Source organism: Eschrichtius robustus, chromosome 9 (assembly GCF_028021215.1).
Source record: "Eschrichtius robustus isolate mEscRob2 chromosome 9, mEscRob2.pri, whole genome shotgun sequence".
NCBI classification, from domain to species: Eukaryota; Metazoa; Chordata; class Mammalia; order Artiodactyla; family Eschrichtiidae; genus Eschrichtius; species Eschrichtius robustus.
Genome location: NC_090832.1, coordinates 2,789,226 through 2,810,558, shown reverse-complemented (window position 1 = coordinate 2,810,558; position 21,333 = coordinate 2,789,226). Strand labels below are relative to the sequence as shown.

General features: G+C 53.3%; 1 protein-coding gene across 2 annotated transcripts in view; it reads right to left on the bottom strand.

Moving 5' to 3' along the window:
- The window catches only part of RPS6KA2 (ribosomal protein S6 kinase A2), a 160,842-nt gene that overhangs the window by 31,539 nt on the left and 107,970 nt on the right, over window positions 1-21,333 (bottom strand). For both annotated transcript variants that reach the window (XM_068551251.1, XM_068551252.1), the window contains exons 10-12: window positions 20,733-20,821; window positions 8,402-8,466; window positions 456-558 (exon numbers count right to left, since the gene is read on the bottom strand). In XM_068551251.1, the coding sequence (XP_068407352.1) occupies window positions 456-558; window positions 8,402-8,466; window positions 20,733-20,821 (257 nt within the window). The remainder of the gene's footprint in view (window positions 1-455; window positions 559-8,401; window positions 8,467-20,732; window positions 20,822-21,333) is intronic.

Here is a 21,333-nt window from a genome sequence, read left to right as displayed (position 1 = left end):
TTTTTTTGCATGAATAAGAGCAATAATCCACACAATAACAGACTTAACCGACAGGCTCCCTCTTCCCGTAAAACCTCCCTAATTAAACGAGAGATTTTCATTGTCTTGAGGTTCTTTTCTCGAGCTTGCCCGGGTGTGTCCCTCTGACAGGTGGTCACTGGATTGGCAACTTAGGCCAAGAGGCAGCATGAGGCGGGCGGGGGATACAGAACACCTGGGAAGTCTCCCAGCTGGGTGTTACCTGGGGGCCAACTGATGAGTGGCTCCATCACGCGAGCCTTTGCTACGAGCAAAGGAACCAGAACATCAAACAGAACTGAGGACTGTAGCCCATGGAAGCGCCCTTGAACATGGCGCTCTCTGGCTCCTGGATGCCTGTCCCTACCCGGCCAGGCTGGAGGACCCGCCATGGGAAAGGCACACAGGTCCGCCCCCCTCTCCCTGCCTGCACACACCTGTGGGTGTCCTCGCCGTGAACTCGGGGTCGAAGTGGAAGGTGTCCTCCGGCCTGCCCACCGCCGGCTTGAAGGGCGGCTTGATCTCCTTCCTGTACAGCTTCTGCGTGGACAGCAAGACGGGGCGCTGAGGGCCAGCAGGGAGAAGGCGGGCGGGAAACCCACCTGTGCCACCTGCCCGTCAGGTGCCAGCACGCGGCGGCCCCTCCCAGAGCTCTGACACGTTTAGTAACACACACAAACTATGATATCTATTGTATACGACACAGAATATAGTTACATAGTTTATAAAGAGACATAAAAGCCATTGTTCGAGGGAAAAGGGTTTGGGGACATCTAAGTGTTCTTGATTTTAGGGCAATGGTTTTCAACCTTTTTTGGGCAGTAGAATCTTCTTCTTCAAGTAAAATCGGACAGGACAGCTGCACCCTGCCCCACCCCCAGGTAACAGCAGGAAGAGCCCTGCTCCTTGGCGAGTCCCCCCTGCCCCGGCGACCTCGGAGCCAGCACCTGGGACCCTGCTCTGCGGGGACACAGACCCCATCAAGGTCCTTCCTCACCCACACCCCAATGTCTGTGCACCTCCCTGGGGCACCTACTCCAGCTGCCACCAGATTTGGGTGTCCAGACCCCTCTGCTCCAGTCGAGGGGCTGCGTCGGGCTTTTGGGTTTGTTTACACATTTTTGCGCACTTTAACGGCCCGACGGAGCACCAGCCAGAGAACTGGCCACATGCGGCGCTGCCTTTGGTGGGATGCAGAGGCCACGGTCTCACGCACATCGTTCCAAGCCTCTCAGGCCCAGCAAGGACTCCTGCCGCTGGAAGGGGTCCCGACCCAGGGCTGATCAGGGCTGTTTCCCGGCTGGAAACACCAGGCTCAGGCACTTCTCGGAGCACCTGTTTCACCAGGTCTGGACTCAGGAACCACCCCCACCCCCACCCCGGTCGGGGGAGTCTGGAAATGGACGCAGTGACTTGTGGAGATCCGCTCTCAATCTTTCAACAACACAGTAAAGTAGATTGTGTCCCCCGAGTTTCCAGACAAGGAAACAGGCTAAGATTAGGTAAGACCCCCTCCAGGGTCAAGGGCGACAAAGGGGCAAACGGGAGGAGGGCCTGGGTCTCCAGACTCTTCCCGTCCCAGGGGAGACCCCGTCCAGAACACACCCTTCCAGAAGGCGCCGTCAAACAGCTGCACTGACCCGTGGCCGCTGGGCTCCCGCCCGGGGCTCAGAGCAGCCGCGGCTGCAGGTGCACATGTGGAGCTGGGGGGGGCAGTGCACTTGGGAGCCATCAGAGGAGAAAAAAACGAGTTAATTCAGCTGAGCATTATTCGGTCACTTCCCGCCCTGGGTGAACAGATTTCATTAGGAATTGAGTTACTCTATAAGCCCTTTCCAGATAGAAAGAGGATGCCTTCCACGCGGACACACCCGTAGGGTGGGAATGCACTTCCCTGATGCATGCACTCGTCAGGGGAAATCTAATAAGCAGGGGCGAGCTCGGCCCCCCGATTAAAATGCTGCCCAGCCTGGCCTGCGGGGCTCGACCCTCCCCTCCCACCAGCGATATTTGAGCTGGGTTGTTAAATATTTGTCCTGACCCAGTAAAAATCACATTCTCTCCCTCTGCCTTCACGGGTCCTCCTGCTACTTCCCAGCGAAGGGGGAGGGAGAGAGGAACCTCCACCGCAGCAGGACTCCTACTTCTCTGATGAGGGGGAATTTGTTTACCGGAGAGATTTCCATTATAAAAACACACTTGTGGCTGCCAGAGGTGGGGTGGGGCTTGGGGGAGTTTGGGGAGGGGGGTTGGAGCGGCTGAAATGGACCCAATGAAATGAAGAGGATGGAAAGGTGCAAATTTTCGGTTATAAAATAAATAAGTCCTGGGATGTACAGGACAGCCTGGTGCCTGAAGTTCGTAAGACCGCGCTGCGTATCTGAAAGCTGCTAAGAGAGGAGATCCTGGAAGTTCTCATCACAGGGAAAAAACTCTTATAACTGTGTGGTGACAGATTTTAACTAGACTTATTGCGGTGATCACTTCACAATGCAAAGATCAAATCATTATGTTGTACACCTGAACCTAACATAATGGTGTTTTTTTTTTAATTTTTATTTTTATTTATTTTTTTACTTTTTATTTTTCTTTTTCAAACAGTTTATTTGTTGTTTAGCTTACAAATGACCAAGTTTTTGGCGGGGGGGGTTTGTTTTTTGTTTTTTACAGCCCATGCTGTCTCTTTTTTTAAAATTTAATTAAATTAATTTATTTATTTATACAGCAGGTTCTTATTAGTTATCTGTTTTATACCTATTAGTGTATATATGTCAATCCCAATCTCCCAATTCATCCCACCCCTCGCTTTCCCCCCTTGGTGTCCATATGTTTGTTCTCTACATCTGCGTCTCTATTTCTGCCTTGCACACCGTGAACCTAACATAGTGTTATATGTCAATTGTATCTCAATACACACACACACAGAACTGGTTGTCATTTCATGCAAATGAGAGACATTTTGCATCTGAAGCTGAAGCTCATACATTTCAGTTCCTCTCCTCACCCCACCTCCCAGGCCGATTCTTCTACTTGCCTCCGTTGACTGCAGCTCACTGGTCCTGGCTGGGAGGCTGACCCCTTGGGAGAAGACGCAGCCCCTGACTTCCAAGCCCTCAGCCATAAGGAGAAGAGTTCGTCGGAATCAGACTGTCCCCTGGCCGTGAGCTGCTGTGGACTTGGTTTGGGTGGAGAGCATCGCACCCTTTTAACTGAAGTATCTAGTGATGACTCGGGAAGCAAGAGAGGACGTGGTACCCGGGGTTCCCCGCCCAGGATGGTGCTCGGCTCACGCTTGCCCCACCCTGCCCTGTGCGGAATCCCAATTCCAGATGCCCACCGAGCCAGTCCCAGAACCTCGTGTGCAGTGTGTACAACCTCTGGCTTCACATGGCAACGTGTGCAAGCACATGTCTCTGTTTCCTTGCATTTTCCACACCGCCTCTGTAAGCCTGTGCATCAGCTACGGAGAGCCTGACTGACCTGAGGGACAGCGTGGAAGAAAGCTTCCCAAGGCTTGCAGGAGGGCAGCAGGAAGTCCTCTCGAAGACCCTTCTTCACCCCAACACTGGTCCCTGCAGAGATCGAGCCTGTGAGCACAATCTGCCCACCGGCCCCCAGACCACCACCCTCTCTGTCTCCGGCGGTTGCTGCGGTTTCATCCTGGTTTCAAGTGGGCAGCAAAGAGCTGTGTAGGCCACCTGGGGTGTTTGGTCACCCTGCCCTTTGGATGCACCCTTGTGTTTGCTGCAGTCTTAAAGGCCTGTCAATGTCTTCCTGTTACTGGATAAACATTTTGGAAAGTGCTAATATGTGTTATTCTTATACATGTTTTTTCTTTCTTTCCAGGTGTCCAAACCTAGGAGTGGGTTTGAGGATTTAGGGAAAAGGTGACCTTGCTTCCCATTCTGTAATGTCCGCGGCTGTGCACAGGGTCAAATGGAGAATGAACAGGCAGATGCATTCTGTGGACTTTGAGCTTGACAAGATGCAGCGTAGTTCTGACCTAGATTCCCCTTTCTGAGCCTCTAGAACAATTTACCCCACACTGATGGAAAGAAAGTGGGATCTCATGACCAAATTCACCAGGCATCACTTTAAATCATGGCATTTGTCCCAGGATCTCAGGATGATGATCTCAGGTTGCAAGTTGTAGCAACGCTGTAACGGATTTCACATCGCACACGTACAGGCTGGGATTTTCTTTGTAGGTGTGTCCGAATTCTACTTATACCTAAAAGACCTTCAGGTGACCAGGGAAGGACAGAGGGAGCAAAATAAAAATAGCAACTGGATAATGAAGAGAAGATCGATGCTAGTTCGAGGTCACAGACCTAACATCTGTTTTCTGCCCACACTTTTGGCTCCGGGCATTTCAAAATTAACACGCTCCAATTAGGCAAAGGGCACCGTTAGAGATGATTCCTGAAATAGCAACGCAGAAATGATGCAGATCGAGATGCAGAGTGATGGCAGGACAGTAGGAGGAACAGGAAGAATTTCAATGACTGCGGCGCGCCGTGGGCGGATCCGGGGCGTCTGGTCCGCGAGGTGCAGAGCTCTGCTTCCACTGGTGACCCCACCGTGAGCTGCTCCAACCCCAGTAGCTGGATTTACAAAACCCCCGAGCCAAAGGGCAACTAAGTCTTTGAACAAAGACACCTGTCGGCTCCTTGAAAGGGTGAGTTCTCCTGGTGTACTTAACGTGGAAGTAGATCGACAGAAATCTTCCAGTGGGCTGTGGAAGGGACCCAGGTACGGTGAGATGTCGGCGGCAGCCGGTAGCTCCCGGGACCCAAACCGGAGGGGTCCCCCCTCTGTGGCCCGGAGCCCCACTCTGCTCCTGCCAGACCACACGGCCGGCGATTTGGGGGCTCTGCACACGATGCCAGGTCACCCAGGGACGGTGCGCGCTCCTCTCGCTGCCCTGGGTTCAGTTTCCCCCCGGGAATCCCTCCCATCTCACACACGCCAACCGGTGATGTGCTTGGAAGGGTTTCAGAAAGGAAAAGGAACAGCACAAGCCTACCCCCAGCATTAATAGAAGTGACTGCAAGAATGAGTCGTCACAGTTACAGGGAGGGCCTTGGCTGTGGAAGCATCATTCCCGCTGCGAGGGGAGCCCGGCTCACGGGGCCCGAGGTGATTAACTTTGATGAAGCTTATTTTGGGTTTGTGCTAATTTTTGTGTTCTCAGCACTGCTCCAGCCACAGGGGAAAAGTAAACGCAGCTTCTGTGCCCGACTCTCCCATCACCGGCTGCAGAGGCTTTCAGTCTATAATTAACTTGCAATTTTTCATTTCTCCTATCGCAGGGAGCGAGCTTGCAGGGAAGATGCCTCCTGGGCAGGTGCCAATTGCTAGGCTCTGAGGACAAGGTGATGGCAGAGCAGGACAAGCGGGGCGGTGCCCCCCACGTGCAGCGGCCACGGACTCGCTCTGCCCCAGCAGGAAACCCAAAGACCCCCGGGAGAAGCGCTGGATGACAGGTATTTACTTAAAAAAACCAAAAACTTCTGCTGGCAGTTTTGGGTCATAGAAGGAAGCAGAGGTGAAATCATATCCTTATATGTTCCAGGGTGGATCCTGAGGCCGGCTCTGGGGTGGAGTCGAATAGTCAAGGAGATGCCTTGTCACTGCCATTCTGAGCATCTGCCTGGCAGTGGGAAGGCCTGTTGGTACTAAAAGTTTTTGCAAATGCGTCTCCCTCCCCTGTGGTTTCCAGTTATCTAAGCTGCCGAAAGCAGAAAGAGCACATCTGGACAAATCTATCCCGTGCACGTCTCTCTAAAGCCAGGGCCGGTCGCTGGCCAGGACCCAGCGGCCCCTACGGGGCTGACCAGCTCGTGCCGGAGCTGGAGAGGATGACTGCTCGTCTTCCTGGGAAGGGCCGGAGCGACTGGAGTGAGGCTGCAGTCCCAGGAGATCTTTGCTGGGAAGACTCCCTCCCCCCATCCCCCGCTCCCCCCTCGTCAATCCTCCTCCATCTCTGCGGCGTCACCCCCTCCCAGACGGGACAGCCCCACCGCATGCCTCTTCCGTGGCTGGATGACGGCACGCCTGCACGGCGGTCTCCCCCGGACTTGAAGCAGCTTGAGGACAGCTGTGTCTTTCCATCGTTACGTCCCAGACACCTGCCCACCTTGACACGGGCGAGCCCCAAGTAGTCATTAAATACATCAATGTGCACAAAAGTGGTCTCTCAGAGCTCCTCCCCCTCTCTGGCTGCTTCATCCAGAGCCAGGGATGCAATGAGATCCTTCCACGCCTCTGGCCCTGCCTGGTCATCCTCGGGTGAACATGGAAATGACAGTAGGTAAGGTTGTCTGAGTGCATCAGAAGGGTCTCTCTCAAAAACCAAACCAAACCAAAATGAAATGAAACGAAATGCTAAAAGCAATGAAAGAAACTTCCCAACCTAACTCCAGCCCGATTGCTTTGACATGACGCAGAAGTGCCACCTTCTTGGTACAGGAAGCCAGGGACTTTGCGCCAACCACAGAGCCAGGCCCAGCTGTGCACCAGGGCTGCTCTAAATGGCTGGGCACCTCAGCTCTTGCTCAGAGCTCACGCAGACCTGGGCTTTCTGGAACGCACGGGAACCCAGCCTGCAGTGTCCCAGGGCCACTGCGCTGTGAACATTCCACGCACCTCACGAAGCTGGCCTGGACCCCCCGGGACAAGCCCCTTCTCCGGCACCATCCTGGGGTGAGCATCTCCCCAGCAGCTGCCCACGGCCCCCCTTCCAGCCAGGCTCTAGTGTTGAGCGGTGTGACCGCCGGGACCCCCTTCCTTCCCCTCCTGTGCTGGTCCCTTCCCACTGCAGCCCCTGCCCCAGCGATGCTGGCCCCATTTTCCCAGGCGCCTCACATCACCAAAGAGTCACCAGGTTTCTCTCTACCCTCACCTCTGAAACCAGGTCTAATTGTGCGCACATATTCTATCACCGGCATCTAAAACTAGGTTAGCAAAGTGCCCCTACTGCCAGGGGGAGTGCTTCCTGGGCTGAGGTGGAGAGCGGAGGAGAGGCTGTAGGGGTGAGGCTGGGAGGCTCGGCGAGCAGCGGGTTTTACGTGTCGTTTGTGCGAAAATGTCCCCAGAGGTGAGACCTGGGGCGGGGCCTGCCCACCCACCGGAGCCGAGGTGCCACCCCTTCTCGAGGCTCGCGGACACCCCACACTCCGCGGGGAGGGGGGCGGGCAGACACGGGCACTGCCCTCTGCAGCACAGAGAGACTTTCACTTTGTAAACATTCTGGTCAAATCCTAGCTCAGGAAAAGAAAACCCCAAAGCTAAGAGCTGTGCTTACGCAATGGGAAAGGACCAAAGGACCTGCTCCCAGAGGAGGCCTGCCGCCTCCAGACGGGGAGCTGGGGCCCGTGGTCGGCTGGCGCATCGGGAGCCGCCTGCCCTGACCCTCCCCCGCAGAGCCAGCAGCCGGGGGTCGGGGGGAAGTGAGAGTCGGGAACTTCTGAGCCGGCGTCCAGCTCCACGCCGCATCCAGTCAGGCGGCTGGGAGCACGGGACCCGGGGTCCTCCCTGGGGAGGGGCCGCAGTCCTCCATCCATCCGGCAGCGCGGAGCCGGCGACGTCCCCTCACTCTGACCCGACCTGCTCGGGCCCCTGAGCTTTTCCCACCAGGCCTGACTGCTGGATTTGTCTGGACACCTGACCCGCCTCAGCAAGAGTCCTGGTCGGTGGGTTTAGCTGGAAGCCCCTTACCCTGGTGTTTCCTCTTAGTCCCTTTCTGGCCCCTGCCACGCCCCCTCCTTCCTTGTTGTATTCGGAGTTGAGCCCCATCTCTCTCCCGACGGCTGGACCTGCCTACCCCCCTGCAGTGGTCCCCACGCCATCTCGACAGCCCCCCGAGGGAAGTCTTCTTTATGTCCTTAACAAGCGTCACAAACAGCTTTGTCTTTTCCGGTCTGGATAATGTTTTTCTGCAGCAACTTCTACACGACTGCTGAGTGCGGGCATGATCCTGTTTAGAGGCAGGAAGCAGTGCAGAATCTGGGCGCCCAGAGGCCCCAAACTGAAAGCTCTGTGCAGCCCGGGAGCAGCCGAGGGGCCCCTTCAGCCTTCTGCTGGGCCCAGGGTGGCCCCTGCTCTGCCCTCGGGGAGGTGGCCTGGCTGCAGGGCCACTGAGGCCAGCCAGTCTCTAACAGGGAAAGTGTGGAAGGGACTCCAGGCCTGGAGCCGCAGGGAAGGGGTGGTGGTCCCTGGTCTGTGCCGGGGAAATGCTTGCGCGTTCAGAAGCCCCCGAGGGATCGCCCTCCTCCAGGTGACGGGTCTACACTGACCTCTGGTTTGTACCCAGCAGCTGCCGACTCCCCCGCCCCACCTCCCTGTGGTTTCTGTGCAGTCGGGACCCCGGCCTGCAACTTACGTTCCAGTCGATGGTGACAAAGAAAGGGTGGCGCTTGATCTCCTCCACACCGTCCAGGCCAGCACCTGCGGTGACACAGAGCAGAGATGGGTGTCAGAGCAAACACATGACTGCAGTGCTGTCGAGTTTCTGACGCAGCAGGGAGGGGGCTGGGGTCCTGACGCCCTCCAGGGTGAAGGAGCCCCCAGCTGCGACCTCTCCTGCCAGCTGCCCCCTCACAGCCCGCAGAGGCCACCACTCAGCCCTGCAGAGCTGTGACCAGGTGAGGTGGTAGAGACGGGGGCGGGCAGGCTAGGACCTCCTGCTGCAGGTGTGGGGATGCCCGGGCATCTGGGCAAGGAAGTGGAGGCCCATCCCGGTCTCCATTAGAGCCAGCATCAGGCCGGGCCTTCCAGAGGATGAGAAAACGCAGGCGAGGGCAGGGTGGAGGCTACAGCACAGAGAGCCTTATAAGGCCGCTCTGGGGCTTACAGGGAAGGGGAAGGAAGCCAGGACCCAGAGAGCCCGTTTCTAGCGGGACGGGAACCTGGAGAGAGACCGGAGGTGGCCTGTGTCCACCTGGGCCTGCGCGAGACAGAGGTTTCCTGTCACCTGGACACTGAGTACAAACAGTGCTGCTTTGCTGGCTACTTCTGCCTAATCTCTCCCTGCCTTGTTGCTTATGTGAAATCCTGAGCCCCAAGGGAGGGATGGGTGAGGGCGTGCAGAGGACTTCGGACACCTAATGGTAGACACACGTCGTCATGCACTTGCTGAAGCCCGTAGCTACCCCTCCCAGAGTGAACCCTGATGTGAACCGCGGGTTTCAGGTAGTAACGACGTGCCGATACTGTTTCATCACTTCTAACAAGCGCATCAAATCAGCAGGAGCTGACACCAGGGGACACTGCGTGCAGGAGGTGACGGAGCATGTGGGCACTCGCTGTACCTTCTCTTCCTTTCTGCAAACTTAAAACGGCTCTAAAAATAAGTCTATTAATTTAAAAAAAACCCAAAACCAAAATTCAAACAGCCAAGCCCTAAGGCCCCATGAGGTCTGCGTTTTCTCCAGGATGGGAAGGCGAGTCAGGGAGGGGCCGGGAAGCAGCACAGGTGCGGGAAGCCGGGCGACTCCTGCCCCGGCTTTGTCTGGGGAAACAGGTCCTGCGTCTCAATCGACCAGGTCGTGCGTGAGGCCCACACAGGCTTCCCGGTTCTGCACCCCGAGCGCTGGGGCCCAGCCCTGCCCCGTTCAGTGGCTCGTCCCGCGTCTGCCTTACTAGGCTGAGCCGCCCCCCCTCATCCCCGGGAGGGAGGCAGGCGGCTGGGAGGCCGGGAGCAGGAAGATGTGGAGGACAGCGCGAGGCCACCCCGAGCCGCCATGGTCACTGCGGAGCCTCCTGCCCGGCCTCGCCGTGCAGCCTGAGAAGCGGGAGGACCCTCCCCCAGGACGCCGGGGGTCCCGGGAGACACAGCCCGTTGTGGGTTCATCGCTTCCTGTTGTCATCTCCGGCCCTGTTTCCTGGTCGAAGCCGTGACATGGGCAGTAAAGGAGGCGCGACGCTGCCCATGGCGTCGGGGTCGCCTCTAGGTGGACGAGGGCCCAGCTAGTTCCCACTCCTTGGGGAAGCCTGGCCAGGCCAGCACCCTGGGAAAGAGCCCCTGGCCTTGTCACCATGCTGGACTCCGGTGATCTGGTGATTATCACTTTGGTATGCAAATGGACGAACAAGGAAAGGAGGAAGCTGTCAGACCCGGAATTTCCCCCTCTAGGGACACGGGGAAGTGCCACGGGGCTGACACATCACAGGCGTTCTCCCGCTAAATGCCACCAACACCCAGTGCCTTGGACACCATCCCTACTCTCTAGATAAGGAACCAGCCTGAAGGAGGCTGGGTAACGTGCCCAGGGCCAAACCAGAGTTTAGGAGCAGAAATGGGAAGACAGATTCTGCTCCCGCCCCAGAACTCCACCCTGACGTGCGTATCCAATCTGGCCTTTCTCCTGAGACATTGGGATATAATAAGAAATACATATTTTGGTCTCTGTCTCAGGCTCCTGGCCAGAGCTCCTAAGACGCTCGTAATTTCCTGAGTGATAAGAATGATGGAAGCATCTCCTGTTTTGATATCTGGCTTTGGTCACTGGCTCCTGAAATAGCTCCAGGCGTGAGAGAGGCATATCTTGTTATTCATAATAAGCCCCTCTCAACCACACCTGAATTTGTCTTAACGAGGTGACCTGTGGAAAGACCCTACAGACGGAACCAACCCTGTGATAAGGGCTGGAACTTTCATCCACCTCTGACCAACTCGCCCACACGCCCAACCCCAGGGAGCAGAGAAGGGCTGAGACTGAGTCCAGTCGCCAACGGCCAGTGATTGAATCAATCACACCTACATAATGGAACCTCCAACAAAACCTGAACACCAGGGTGAGGGGAGTTTCTGGGCTGGTGAACAACCAGGAGGGTGGCTCCCCCCAAACCCCAAAGGGACAAAAGCGGCTGGGCTGGGGACCCTTCCGGACCTCACCCTACGCACCTCTTCATCTGGCTGTTCATCTGACATTTTAGAACATCCTTTGTGACACATTGGCAACAGTAACTCACTAAAGCGCTTTCCTGAGTTCTGTGATCTGTTCTAGTGAATTATCACAGCTGAAGAGGGGGTCTTGGGAACCCTGGGTTTACAGCTGGTGGGCCGGAAGCACACTGACAACCTGGGACTTGGGACTGGCATCGGAGATGGGGTGTCTGGTGGGAGTGACCCTGACCCTGTGGGGTCCGAGGTAACTCTGGGTGGTCAGTGCCAGAACTGAGCTAAATCGTAGGACACACAGTTGGTGTCTGCAGGGAAGTGGAGAATCAGGTGGTGTGGAAAACCCCACACGTCTGGTGTCAGGAATGTTGTCATGAGTAGAGAGAAACAGTTTTATTGAGGACCTCATGCTGAGGACACTCTGGATATCCATCTCCATCCCTTGCTGTATAAACAACCCCCTGACCTGAGTCCAGAGATCTGGTCTCAGCCTGGCATCCCCACCTAGAGGCCCTCCACAGGTGCCCAAGCAGCTGCTGGAACAAGATGTTGAGAATGAACAGTCTGGCTTCGTGCCCACCTGCACGCAGGCCTCCTTTGATGAAGACCAGAGCTCGGGATTGAAAAAGTCTTCTGGCCACGAGGATTAAAGAGAAACGAAAAACTGCCTCTGATTTGTACCTCTTCCCGCTCTTTTTGGTGAACGCTGGTTGCATTGCCAGAAGCTCTGTGCGTTAGTCAAAGGTGGGAGACTGGTGCTTACATGTTGAGCCCAGGTATAGGCACCCGTACAGTGACTCACTGACTGTGTGACTTTGAAAAATCTACTTTGCATTTTGTACCCACTGCATTTCATGCTCATTCATCATTTGCAAGTAAGCTCTGCAGGAATCAAAACGAAGTAAGACAGAAAGGAAATACAGGTGTTGGTGTAACTACAGTTGTTTGCTAGTACCAGCTGGGTTTTCTCGGGCGCCTACTCAGAACATTTTTATCTGCATCTTCTTTCTTCCACTGCAGTGAGATTTTGCAATACGTTCGTGCTTCGAGGCCTCAACAAACACTCGAGAGTGAATTAACACTTTGGTTATTACTCAAAACTCCAGGTGTTCCAAAGAGGGGAAAACGTAGAAGAGAAAGAATTTCTGCACACAGTTCTCTAAACCCTTTGTCAACCTTCCTAGGGCACATGGGGTTATTATTCTGGATTCTAGTTCTATTTATCCTCTCCTGAAACATGTTAAGAGTCTACTTTGTGCTGGACAACTCCTTTTTGCTTAATACGTTTGACAAACAGCCGTGAGCGGAGGTCCGAGCTGGGACAGTCCAGAGATTGTGTCTGTGTCTGTCTCTGAATCTCCGCTGACTTGCTATGGCATCATCACCAAATGCACTCAGGTCTCGCTCTGTCCCCAAGAGGAGGGCTCACGAAGAATTGACAAGAACAGGTACTTATGGACAGAAACACGGAGAACGGAGGAAACAGCATTCTCTCTATGCAGCTTGGCGAATCTTGATTAAGATCCCCAATGCCAGCCAAACACGCAGAAAGAGTTCACTGGGGCAGCAGATTCAAGAATTCATGCTTCTTCTCTGGCGTATGAACATTGAATTACTTTTGTTCCAATCGCTTTGGGGCTGTCTTCCTGAACCTCTGTATCTGGACCCCCGTCTAGGATTTCTCTGCGTTGGTTGGGTTTTGCATCCCACTGGAACTGTCTTCCACCGGCGCTTGGCTGTAAAATGCAGCGCTGTGCCTGAGGCTGGGACCTGTTCTTCTATGGCCCTGGGTACCTGCAGCCCTTCCACCTCACATTTTTAACAAGGCGACCCCGTTCCTTTCCTCCGGGGCTTAATCATCAACGGGCTTCCGCTTTCTCAGTAAATCATCCCCAAAGGTTTGGGGATTGGCCAGAAATGTTTTCCGTGAATCTTCCTGTGCACAGATAGCTTTGGGAAATGTTTAATCCCTGCACCCTTTGTGACTCTGTTGAAATATTTGTTTTTGTCGTTTGAGAGTCACACAGAGTCCCTCTCTAATTCTTTTGGGCATGTTCAGAATAAACTCACATCTGGCTCTTTTCTTTGCATACTTTGCGCTCCACCGGACCCGCACACTCCTAAAGGCCCGTCCATAACCACCCAGGATTTGAACGCTAGGTCTGCTTTTTCACTTCTCAATCACTTACAGATCATCTACACATTATTTTTAGAGTCTTAAAGTATTGTCGGTCAGCTTGAAATTTCATTTACTGTTTAAAATCTTTGCTTGGCGTAGCTTGTGTCTTCTGGGACCCTGCTGGCTGAGGCGGGGCCCCGGCAGCACCCTCAGGGCTGGCGTGGGACCACCAGCTCCAAGCCAGGGGCTGGGGCGTTTGCTCGGCCTTGACCAAGCCGTCAAAGGCTGGCCCTTTACAAGAGGTCACAGCGATGCCCGTGGGACCGGAATGAGATGGTTGGAGACCAGAGCGGACTGTGTTTGAAGTCAGATCAGGAAAGCACACCCTCTGCAGATCGAGTCCGGAACGGAAAATGGAAACACGAAAAGCAGAAGCCCTGGGCGAGTGGACGGGCCCTGCCCACACGTGTTCTCCGGTCATCAGCGGTAGTCTACTGGCTGCGCTGTTTTATGCTCACGGGCACGTCTAACGCCTTTCTAACCTCTGCCCCGTGTGCCCCCAGGAGTCCAGGACGTCCAGGCCTTAAGTTACAGATGCTCACAGGGGTGAGCCAGAGACGCCCCAGGAGGGTGTTTCTCTAATTCACGACCAGAACGATCGATCCTCTGAGAAACAAGCCTGCCGCGCTCCGCTTGCCGCGTCCTTCCGAGGGTCCCGACCGGGGGACGTCGCAGCGCCCGCCTGGCCCAGGCCGCTCCGCCTGCCCTGCCCTCCCAGCCCCTCACCCAGGCCGCCTGGAGGGCACGCGTGCTCTCACGAGCTAGTCTTCTCCGCTCCTGCGACTGTGCATGTGACGTTTCTTGGGCCCAGAACCCACGCCCCCCACTGCCCCCTCCCCAGCACACGCACAAGCCTGCAGATGCCGCCCAAGGGTCCCAGGCAGCCCTGCTGGGCGGGCATTTTGCACCTGCTTCCGTCAAGTGCGAAACCCAAATAACCCAGTTTTCTAGCTGCCGGGTCCACATGCCACCGTGGTGGAAATAAAACTCAAATTTGACTCCATTTTTGACAAGAGTAAAATCTCTCCACTCACGGAACGGAAAACCACCCATTCCCTCCCTCCCCTCCACTGACCGCCCAGCCCTGCCAGGCCTGGCCTGGGTGGGGGCCTGTCTGCCTTCTCCATCTGTCTGTCCCTCCAGCCCCGCCCTGGCCCTGCCCCTGCCCCTCAGCCCCGGCGTCCTGCCTGGAGGAGGGGGCTCCCTCTGGCTGGCTCCTCAGGCGTCTCAGGTCTGCAGGGGAAAGGCGGGGGGATCTCTACCCGACATTTCTGGCCTCTTTGCCCACACGACTGGGTTTCCCACGTTGCAGCATCCTCTACCTGTGTGTCACCAGCACCTGCCACAGGTGTGTGGGGCACCTCACTGAGCAGTGCACACTGCAGTCAGCGGTGGGCTGGAGACTTAGGCTCGGACTCTTTGGGTGAGGACACTGCACCTTAAGGGGACAACGGGGGGGAAATGCCAGCTCTAGATTCGGCAGCCAGGCTGCCTTGGGCAGCTGATCTGGGGCGAGGACCTCGGTCTCATCACCCGCCGAGTGTGTGACATCAACCAGGTGAACCTCTGCCGTCCCTTCCACTGCAAAATGCTATGGACACCCTCTCGGAGGTGCTGAACTGTGTTCCTCCAAATTCAGACAGTGAAGTCCTAACCCCAGAACCTCAGCATGTGACCTTACTTGGAAACGGGGTCGTCGCAGATGTGATTAGTGAGGATGAGGTCACACTGGGGCAGGGTGGCCCCGGACCCAACATGACCGGTGTCATGATAAAGAGGGGAAATTTGGACAGACAGGTCTCTTCAACAGTTCAAGTGTCAAGAGACAGATCTGGGCTGATTTGAAGGTAATGTGGTCAAACCACAGATCTACGTGAGGAACCGGGGTTTGGGTGAGGCCTTCTGATATTGATGAACTCCCCAAATGGCCAGTGGACTTTTTTGGGGGTGGGGGGTCAAGAACAAGGCTCAAGGCAATCAGAAGGGGGAAGAGTCCCAGCCTCCTAATCTAGCTACCTGTGCAGACCAAGATTAATCTACTCAACATAATTTCCACCTTAAGGCTAAAGATTTTCAGGCAATTAAATTTAGTAGCTGACCCGGGTCAAGTTGGGTGAGTAATAATTCCAACTATAATTTCTTCTTTATGTGAGTCTGGACATCCTAGGATATGAAATACTGCTGCCGGATGGTCCATAACTCCTGGAAAGCTTTATGATAATTCACTTTAAAAATTATCTGAAGGGCAATCTTCGGCCGTGGATGGGCCATTTTCCATGCTTCTGTGGGCTCCACTGGGCTAGTATCTTTTAACTGATGGTTATCTATCCACCTAATGAGATAAATCCATCTTTCTCTCTCATCAGGTATGCAAACTAAATAATACAACAATATTTTGGGTTAGAGAACTATGATTTTTGTGATGTTAAATTCTAAGACAAAAAACAGATTTAGAAAATTACTTCCTTCTTCCAGAACGAAGGGAGAACAAATCCAGCACCCCCTACCCCCTGACTTGGTCACAGTCACCTGGCCCCCTGTGACAATCCTCTCCACTAAATGCAATGATATTTGCAAGAAAAGAGTGACTCCCAAGACAAAATTCTTCAGTCGCTGCAAGAGATGAGACTGAGTTGTTTGTTCTCCTGTGTGTTTTGGTGGATAAAGGAGCTGATGTCTTCATTTCTCCTTCCTGATTCCAGTTCCCACCCCCGGGGAGGTCAGGCAGGTGAGATCACACCTGGGCACTACCCAAGGGCAGCGCGGTCAGGAGTGGAGTGGCATGCCCCTACCTAGGAGGCAGGTACTTTGCACACATGCTCTCATATGCATTCATAATAGAACATGTGTCCGGGTTTTATTCTGGCACTCAAGAATGACAAGGCAGAGACCGGACGGATTTTCATAACAAAAACTTGGTACTGAAAGGAAAGTTCTGACCATCGGCAAAGTTACTGGTGGCAAGTTTCGTGAGGACTCCTCTGAGGGTGACAGGCTGGAGAGGTCCCTCTTCTCTGTAGATGGTTCCCTCTTGTTCTGCTTCTAGCATGAACTTAGGACCTGGCCAGGTGCTTCAGTGCTTCTCTGTCTAGTGATGCGGGGCTTTCCAGAGACAGTCAAACAATCCCTTCCTCATTCATTCTTCCTTTTTGCAATGCTGTCAGGAGGCAGTTTAACAAGATCTGTTAAAACGCATGGCAAAGGATGATAGCTTTCTCTACCAGTAACTGTGCCTCTGATAACTTTCTCTATCTGTCCAAGTGGCAGAGAAAGAAAAGGGTCCAGTTGGTGGGAAGCAATGTGGCCAAGAGCCCGGATGCCCTCCCCCACCCCACAGGTCCGTGCGCTCCGATTATCTCTGCTTTTGTTTTTTAATTAATTAACTTTTTGGCTGCGTTGGGTCTTCATTGCTGCTTGTGGGCTTTCTCTAGTTGCAGTGAGCAGGGGCTACTCTTCGTTGCGGTGTGTGGGCTTCAGTAGTTGTGGCACGTGGGCTCAGTAGTTGTGGCGCACGGGCTTAGTTGCTCCGCGGCATGTGGGATCTTCCCCGACCAGGGCTCGAACCCGTGTCCCCTGCATTGGCAGGCGGATTCTTAACCACTGCGCCACCAGGGAAGTCCTATCTCTGCTTTCTTATGCATTTATTTGTCAAACACACTAGAGTGTTTCCTACGTGTCAGGCACTGGTCCAGCTCTTTACGTCTTCCTAACAATCCTCTGAAGAGGTTCTGCTTCACCCTCAGTTCACAGGGCAGGACACCAGGCACAGAGAGGGGCAGCAATCTGCTTAAGGTCTCCCAGCAAGTAGCCGCTGGGTGGGACTGGATCCCCGCCCCTCTGCTTGCTGCTGCCACTCAGGGTTCCTCGCTAGCTCCCTCCCCGGCTCACGTCTGTGCTCCCTCCACGTTCCAGCAGGCCCCCCGGCTCCTGTCCCTTGAGGTCTGTCTCCCCCCACTCTTTCTCACGGCAGCCGAGGGGCGTTTGTGTGCCCCATCTTTTACCATCCTAGAGGCCCCATGAGAACGAGGACCACAGTTTTGCTCCACTGTTTCCCCAGCGCCAGAGCCTGGAAAGCATCAGGGAACCCGTGAAGGTGTGTGTGTTTCTGGGTCACATATACATCGTCCCGCTCCTTCCTAATTAAAGGGCCCTTAGTATCTGCCGAGAGGAAGGCAGGCCAGGCCCCAAGCCCCCGACGGGTCCACACTCTTGCCATCTGCCCGTCTGGGCAGCTCCGAGGCCGAGAATGGGTTCCTGCACCACACAGAAGTCTCTGAATATCCCGTGTTTCTCTCAAAACCAAATTTTAGAAAAACTAGGCTTTTAATCATAAAACGAGTGTGTGTTATTGATTAAAGAATCAAACTATTGACGTGTCTGGGGTGAAAGGAAAAGCTCACCTCCCCACCCGGCCCTCCACACTTGCTGCTAACAGCCACTTGTGTGTGTTTCCAGAAATTTTCTTTGCTCACCTCCCTCCCTCTCTTCTAAAAAGGCAAATAGGATCATTCTGGATATTTGCTATTTTTCCTTAACTCTTCTTTTCTGGCTGAGACGCAGCCCCGAGCCAGTGGTGCAGACCTCCCTCACCTCCCGGGTAGATGGACCCCGCTTCCCTGAACTGTCCGTCGGTGGCGGGAACGCGGGCTCCTTTCTTCCCCTCCTTCCTGCACTAACAACATCCCGTAGGTCTCTGGGTACTTCTGAGACTACATCCTAGGAAACATCCCAGAAGTGGAGTTACTTGGATGAAGAGTATGTGCTTTACTTTGACAGACATTTTCAACTGATGTATGGAAAGGTGGGGGCAAAAGCACCCCCTGCCGAGGGCTCCTCTGTCCTCACACCTCACCACAATGGATGGTTCCAGACATGGCCGCCATGCCGGATGGAGAGGCTAAAATGGTCCAGAACGCTTCTACCCTTAGGAAGAGGGCACGGCCACTGTGGAAAATAGTCAGGTGGCTCCTCAATAAATTAAGAATAGAAATACCATAGGATCCAGGAATTCCCACTTCTGGAACTCAGGGCCTTGAAGAGCTATTTGCACACCCATGTTCGTAGCAGCGTTATTTACAACAGCCAAAAGGTGGGCCAACCCAAATGTCCACGGGTGGAGGATGGATAAGCACAGTGTGGTATACCCATTCCATGGAATATTTTTCAACTTAAAAATTAGGGAAATTCTGACATATGCTATAATACGGATAAATCTTGTGGACATTATGCTAAGTGAAATAAGCCAGACACAAAAAACCAAATTCTGTACGTTTCCACCGACATGAGGCCCCAAGGGGAGTCAAAACACAGAGACAGAAAGCAGGAGGGTGGGTGCCAGGGGCTGGGGGAGTGCGAATGGGGGTTTCTTGTTTCATGGGGACAGAGCTTCAGTTTTGCAAGATGAAAAGAGTTCTGTGGATGCATGGTGTTGACGGCTGCCCAACACTGCGAATGTACTTGACTACTGAACTGTGCCCTTAAAAAATGGTTAAGACGGTAAACTTTTTGCTATGTGTATTTTACCACAACTGGAAAAGACAGGAGGGGGATAAGATATCACAAAGAACTGTACAGGCTCTCACTGGTTATAAAGTATAGTAATTATGGGAAGCAAGAAAAAATTGCCCTGGCTAGCCGCCTTATGACACAGGGAGGTCTTTAGGTAAAAATTGAAACCCTCACCTCATGTTTGGGTCTGATAAATACACCATTTTATTCCTCAAGACTGTGATTTTATGTATTATCTTTCTTCTGTTTTTCTAAATCTTGATACTTTTTGTCCAATTTTTCCACAGAAAGAAAATTCCATATAAAATGAAAACAAGTTGAGATTTTCACACAATTCATTAAATCCAATTACAGTGAAATTTCAGGGAGTTCTCTACAGGCGAAGGGAGAAGAATTATATCCTCAGCTCAAATTAAAGTAAAAAAGAATCAAGTTGTGAGCTAAAGATAGTTCGAAGGAGGGTGAGGGTTGAGACTTGGAGAGAAAAGGAGGGGGGAGGGCGAGAGACCCCCACATCCTACTTTACATGAAACACCAAGCCATTCTCCATCACTCCCATCACAGAACAGTCAAACTGGGGGGGACTGTTTTTAATTAGTTACCTCCCAAACGTGGATGGTCAGCCTGAGACCATCAGTACGGAGCCCCAGTATTCCCCCAGTTGCCTAAAAAGCAGGCCATTTCTGAAACACCAGAGGGACGTGGTGCCCCAGACCTGCACAATCCGTCAACCACAGGGACCAGAAGATGAGCTATGATGGGGCCGGTTTCCTAGGATGCATGATGAGGTGAGGGGGGCCCCGGGGGCCCGGGGGCGTGGGGGGTACACATGGGACCCTGTGCCCACAGAGCTGGGAGGCTCTGGTCAGGAGCCACATTGTGCTCCCTTCAACATGAATGTGATGCCTGGAGCTGCAGCAGCCATTTTGTGATCACAAGGCACCATGTGTGAGGATGAAAAGGCAATATACTAAGGATGGTAAACTAAGAAGACAGACCGATCTGGGCTTTCGAGAGCAATAGTTCAGCTGCCCAGCCAATGCTTACAACCCTCTACTGCTACACGGCTTGTAATGTGAGAATAATAACCTGCAGTTTGAAAAATTAAATTAGCTGGGTTAAATTATTTAAGAGTTCTGTACTTTGCAGCTAAAAGCAATTCTTAGGGATATACCTCTTTTCATAAGTGAATCTAACATTTCTCCTTTTATCTACTTTGAAGTATTGTGAGGATTTGAATGAGACAATAATTTTATTAGTGCAGAATTCCATGTGTATCATTGTCATCCCGAGAGGAACCAGAGGCTCAGGAAGAGAAATGACTTATTTACCTGGTTTGTGAAAGAACCAATCGGCAGAGGAATGTGAGAGGCTGTGTACCTGCCTTCCCCAGCTCCCTGGCCTCTCAGTGCTGTACGGAGAGCCTGTGTCTACACTGGATGGGGGTAGAGCACCAGGAAGGAGACACAGAATCAAAATAAAGGGGTAATTAACCCAAAGTAATTGTTGGGGTCAAACATTAAAAGATTGATGATACCAGACGGGGGTGGGGCTCTAGACCGGGAGGGTTCAGGGGTTCAGACAGGAGCAGAAATGATGTGCAAAGATGTTTAAGTGCACTTTGATGTTTCACAGCTCTGCAAACCGGATTCTGAGGCAGGTGTGTTCTAAATCGGGTTAAGATCTACTGAGCTGAACGACAAGTTGGCCTTAGACTAGAAGAGATTATTTCAGTGTCTCTCTTGAACTGATGGAGACACTAACGAAAAGTAATCAATTAATTCATGATCCAGATCAGAACCGGGCAAACCATTATGATCTCTCTGTAACATTCAAAGACAAATTAGAGGGGGTGGTTTTTCCAGGGTTCTGTCTTTAGTTTACGGAATTCTAAAGTAAATGCCACCATTTTGTGTAAAAACGGTGACTGTTAGCTAACAATACTTGGGCAGCGACCGTGTGTTTTTGAAATCCTCAGAGCTCGGACAACACGTGATAGAACTTCCACCCCTGTGGCAGGGCCTTTTGCTGTCAGAGAACGTGGTGAAATGCGGGGCCAGACCAGAGCTGAGTGTGAGCAGGTGGGCGGCCCGGGGCGGGCCCGTGGGCCTCAGGGAGTCTTACCCAGCCGGTTGCAGGGGTTCCGTTTGAAGAGGGCTCTCAGAAGACTCTGAGCCTCCACGCTGAGGAACTGCGGCATGCCCAGCTTGGCTCTGAAAAGCACAGTCGTATTTTTGGGTAAGAAGGATGAGCCCCAAAGGGAGCAGAGTTTTCTTCAGTGCTCTGCGGTTCTGCAGTCAGCATTCACAGACAAATCCAATCACACCCATGTGACCCAGAGCAGCTGTTTACAACAGCTATATAATGATTCACTAAAAATAACAAGGCCGCTAAAAATAAACAAGAATGATCCCACGAACGTACAGAACATTTTAAATGGAAATTAACTATGGTTTCCAAGACGACAACAAAAAAGGCTTTGGAGAGATGCCAGCATGGTTGACATTTTAGGACTCTCCTCTTGGCTTGAGGAGACAGCTGGATTCTCTCCTCTGCCTCTGGTGTGGTCTGCGGCAACATCTGGGAAAGGAGGGCCTTGCAGGACCTCGCTTTGGGAACCACGTGTCCACAGTTTGCTGCTGCCCCTTCAGAAATGCTGTGACTCCCAACGACAGGTTACAAGTTCACACCTGGGACTTGCTGGAGGGAATTATTCTAGCTTTAG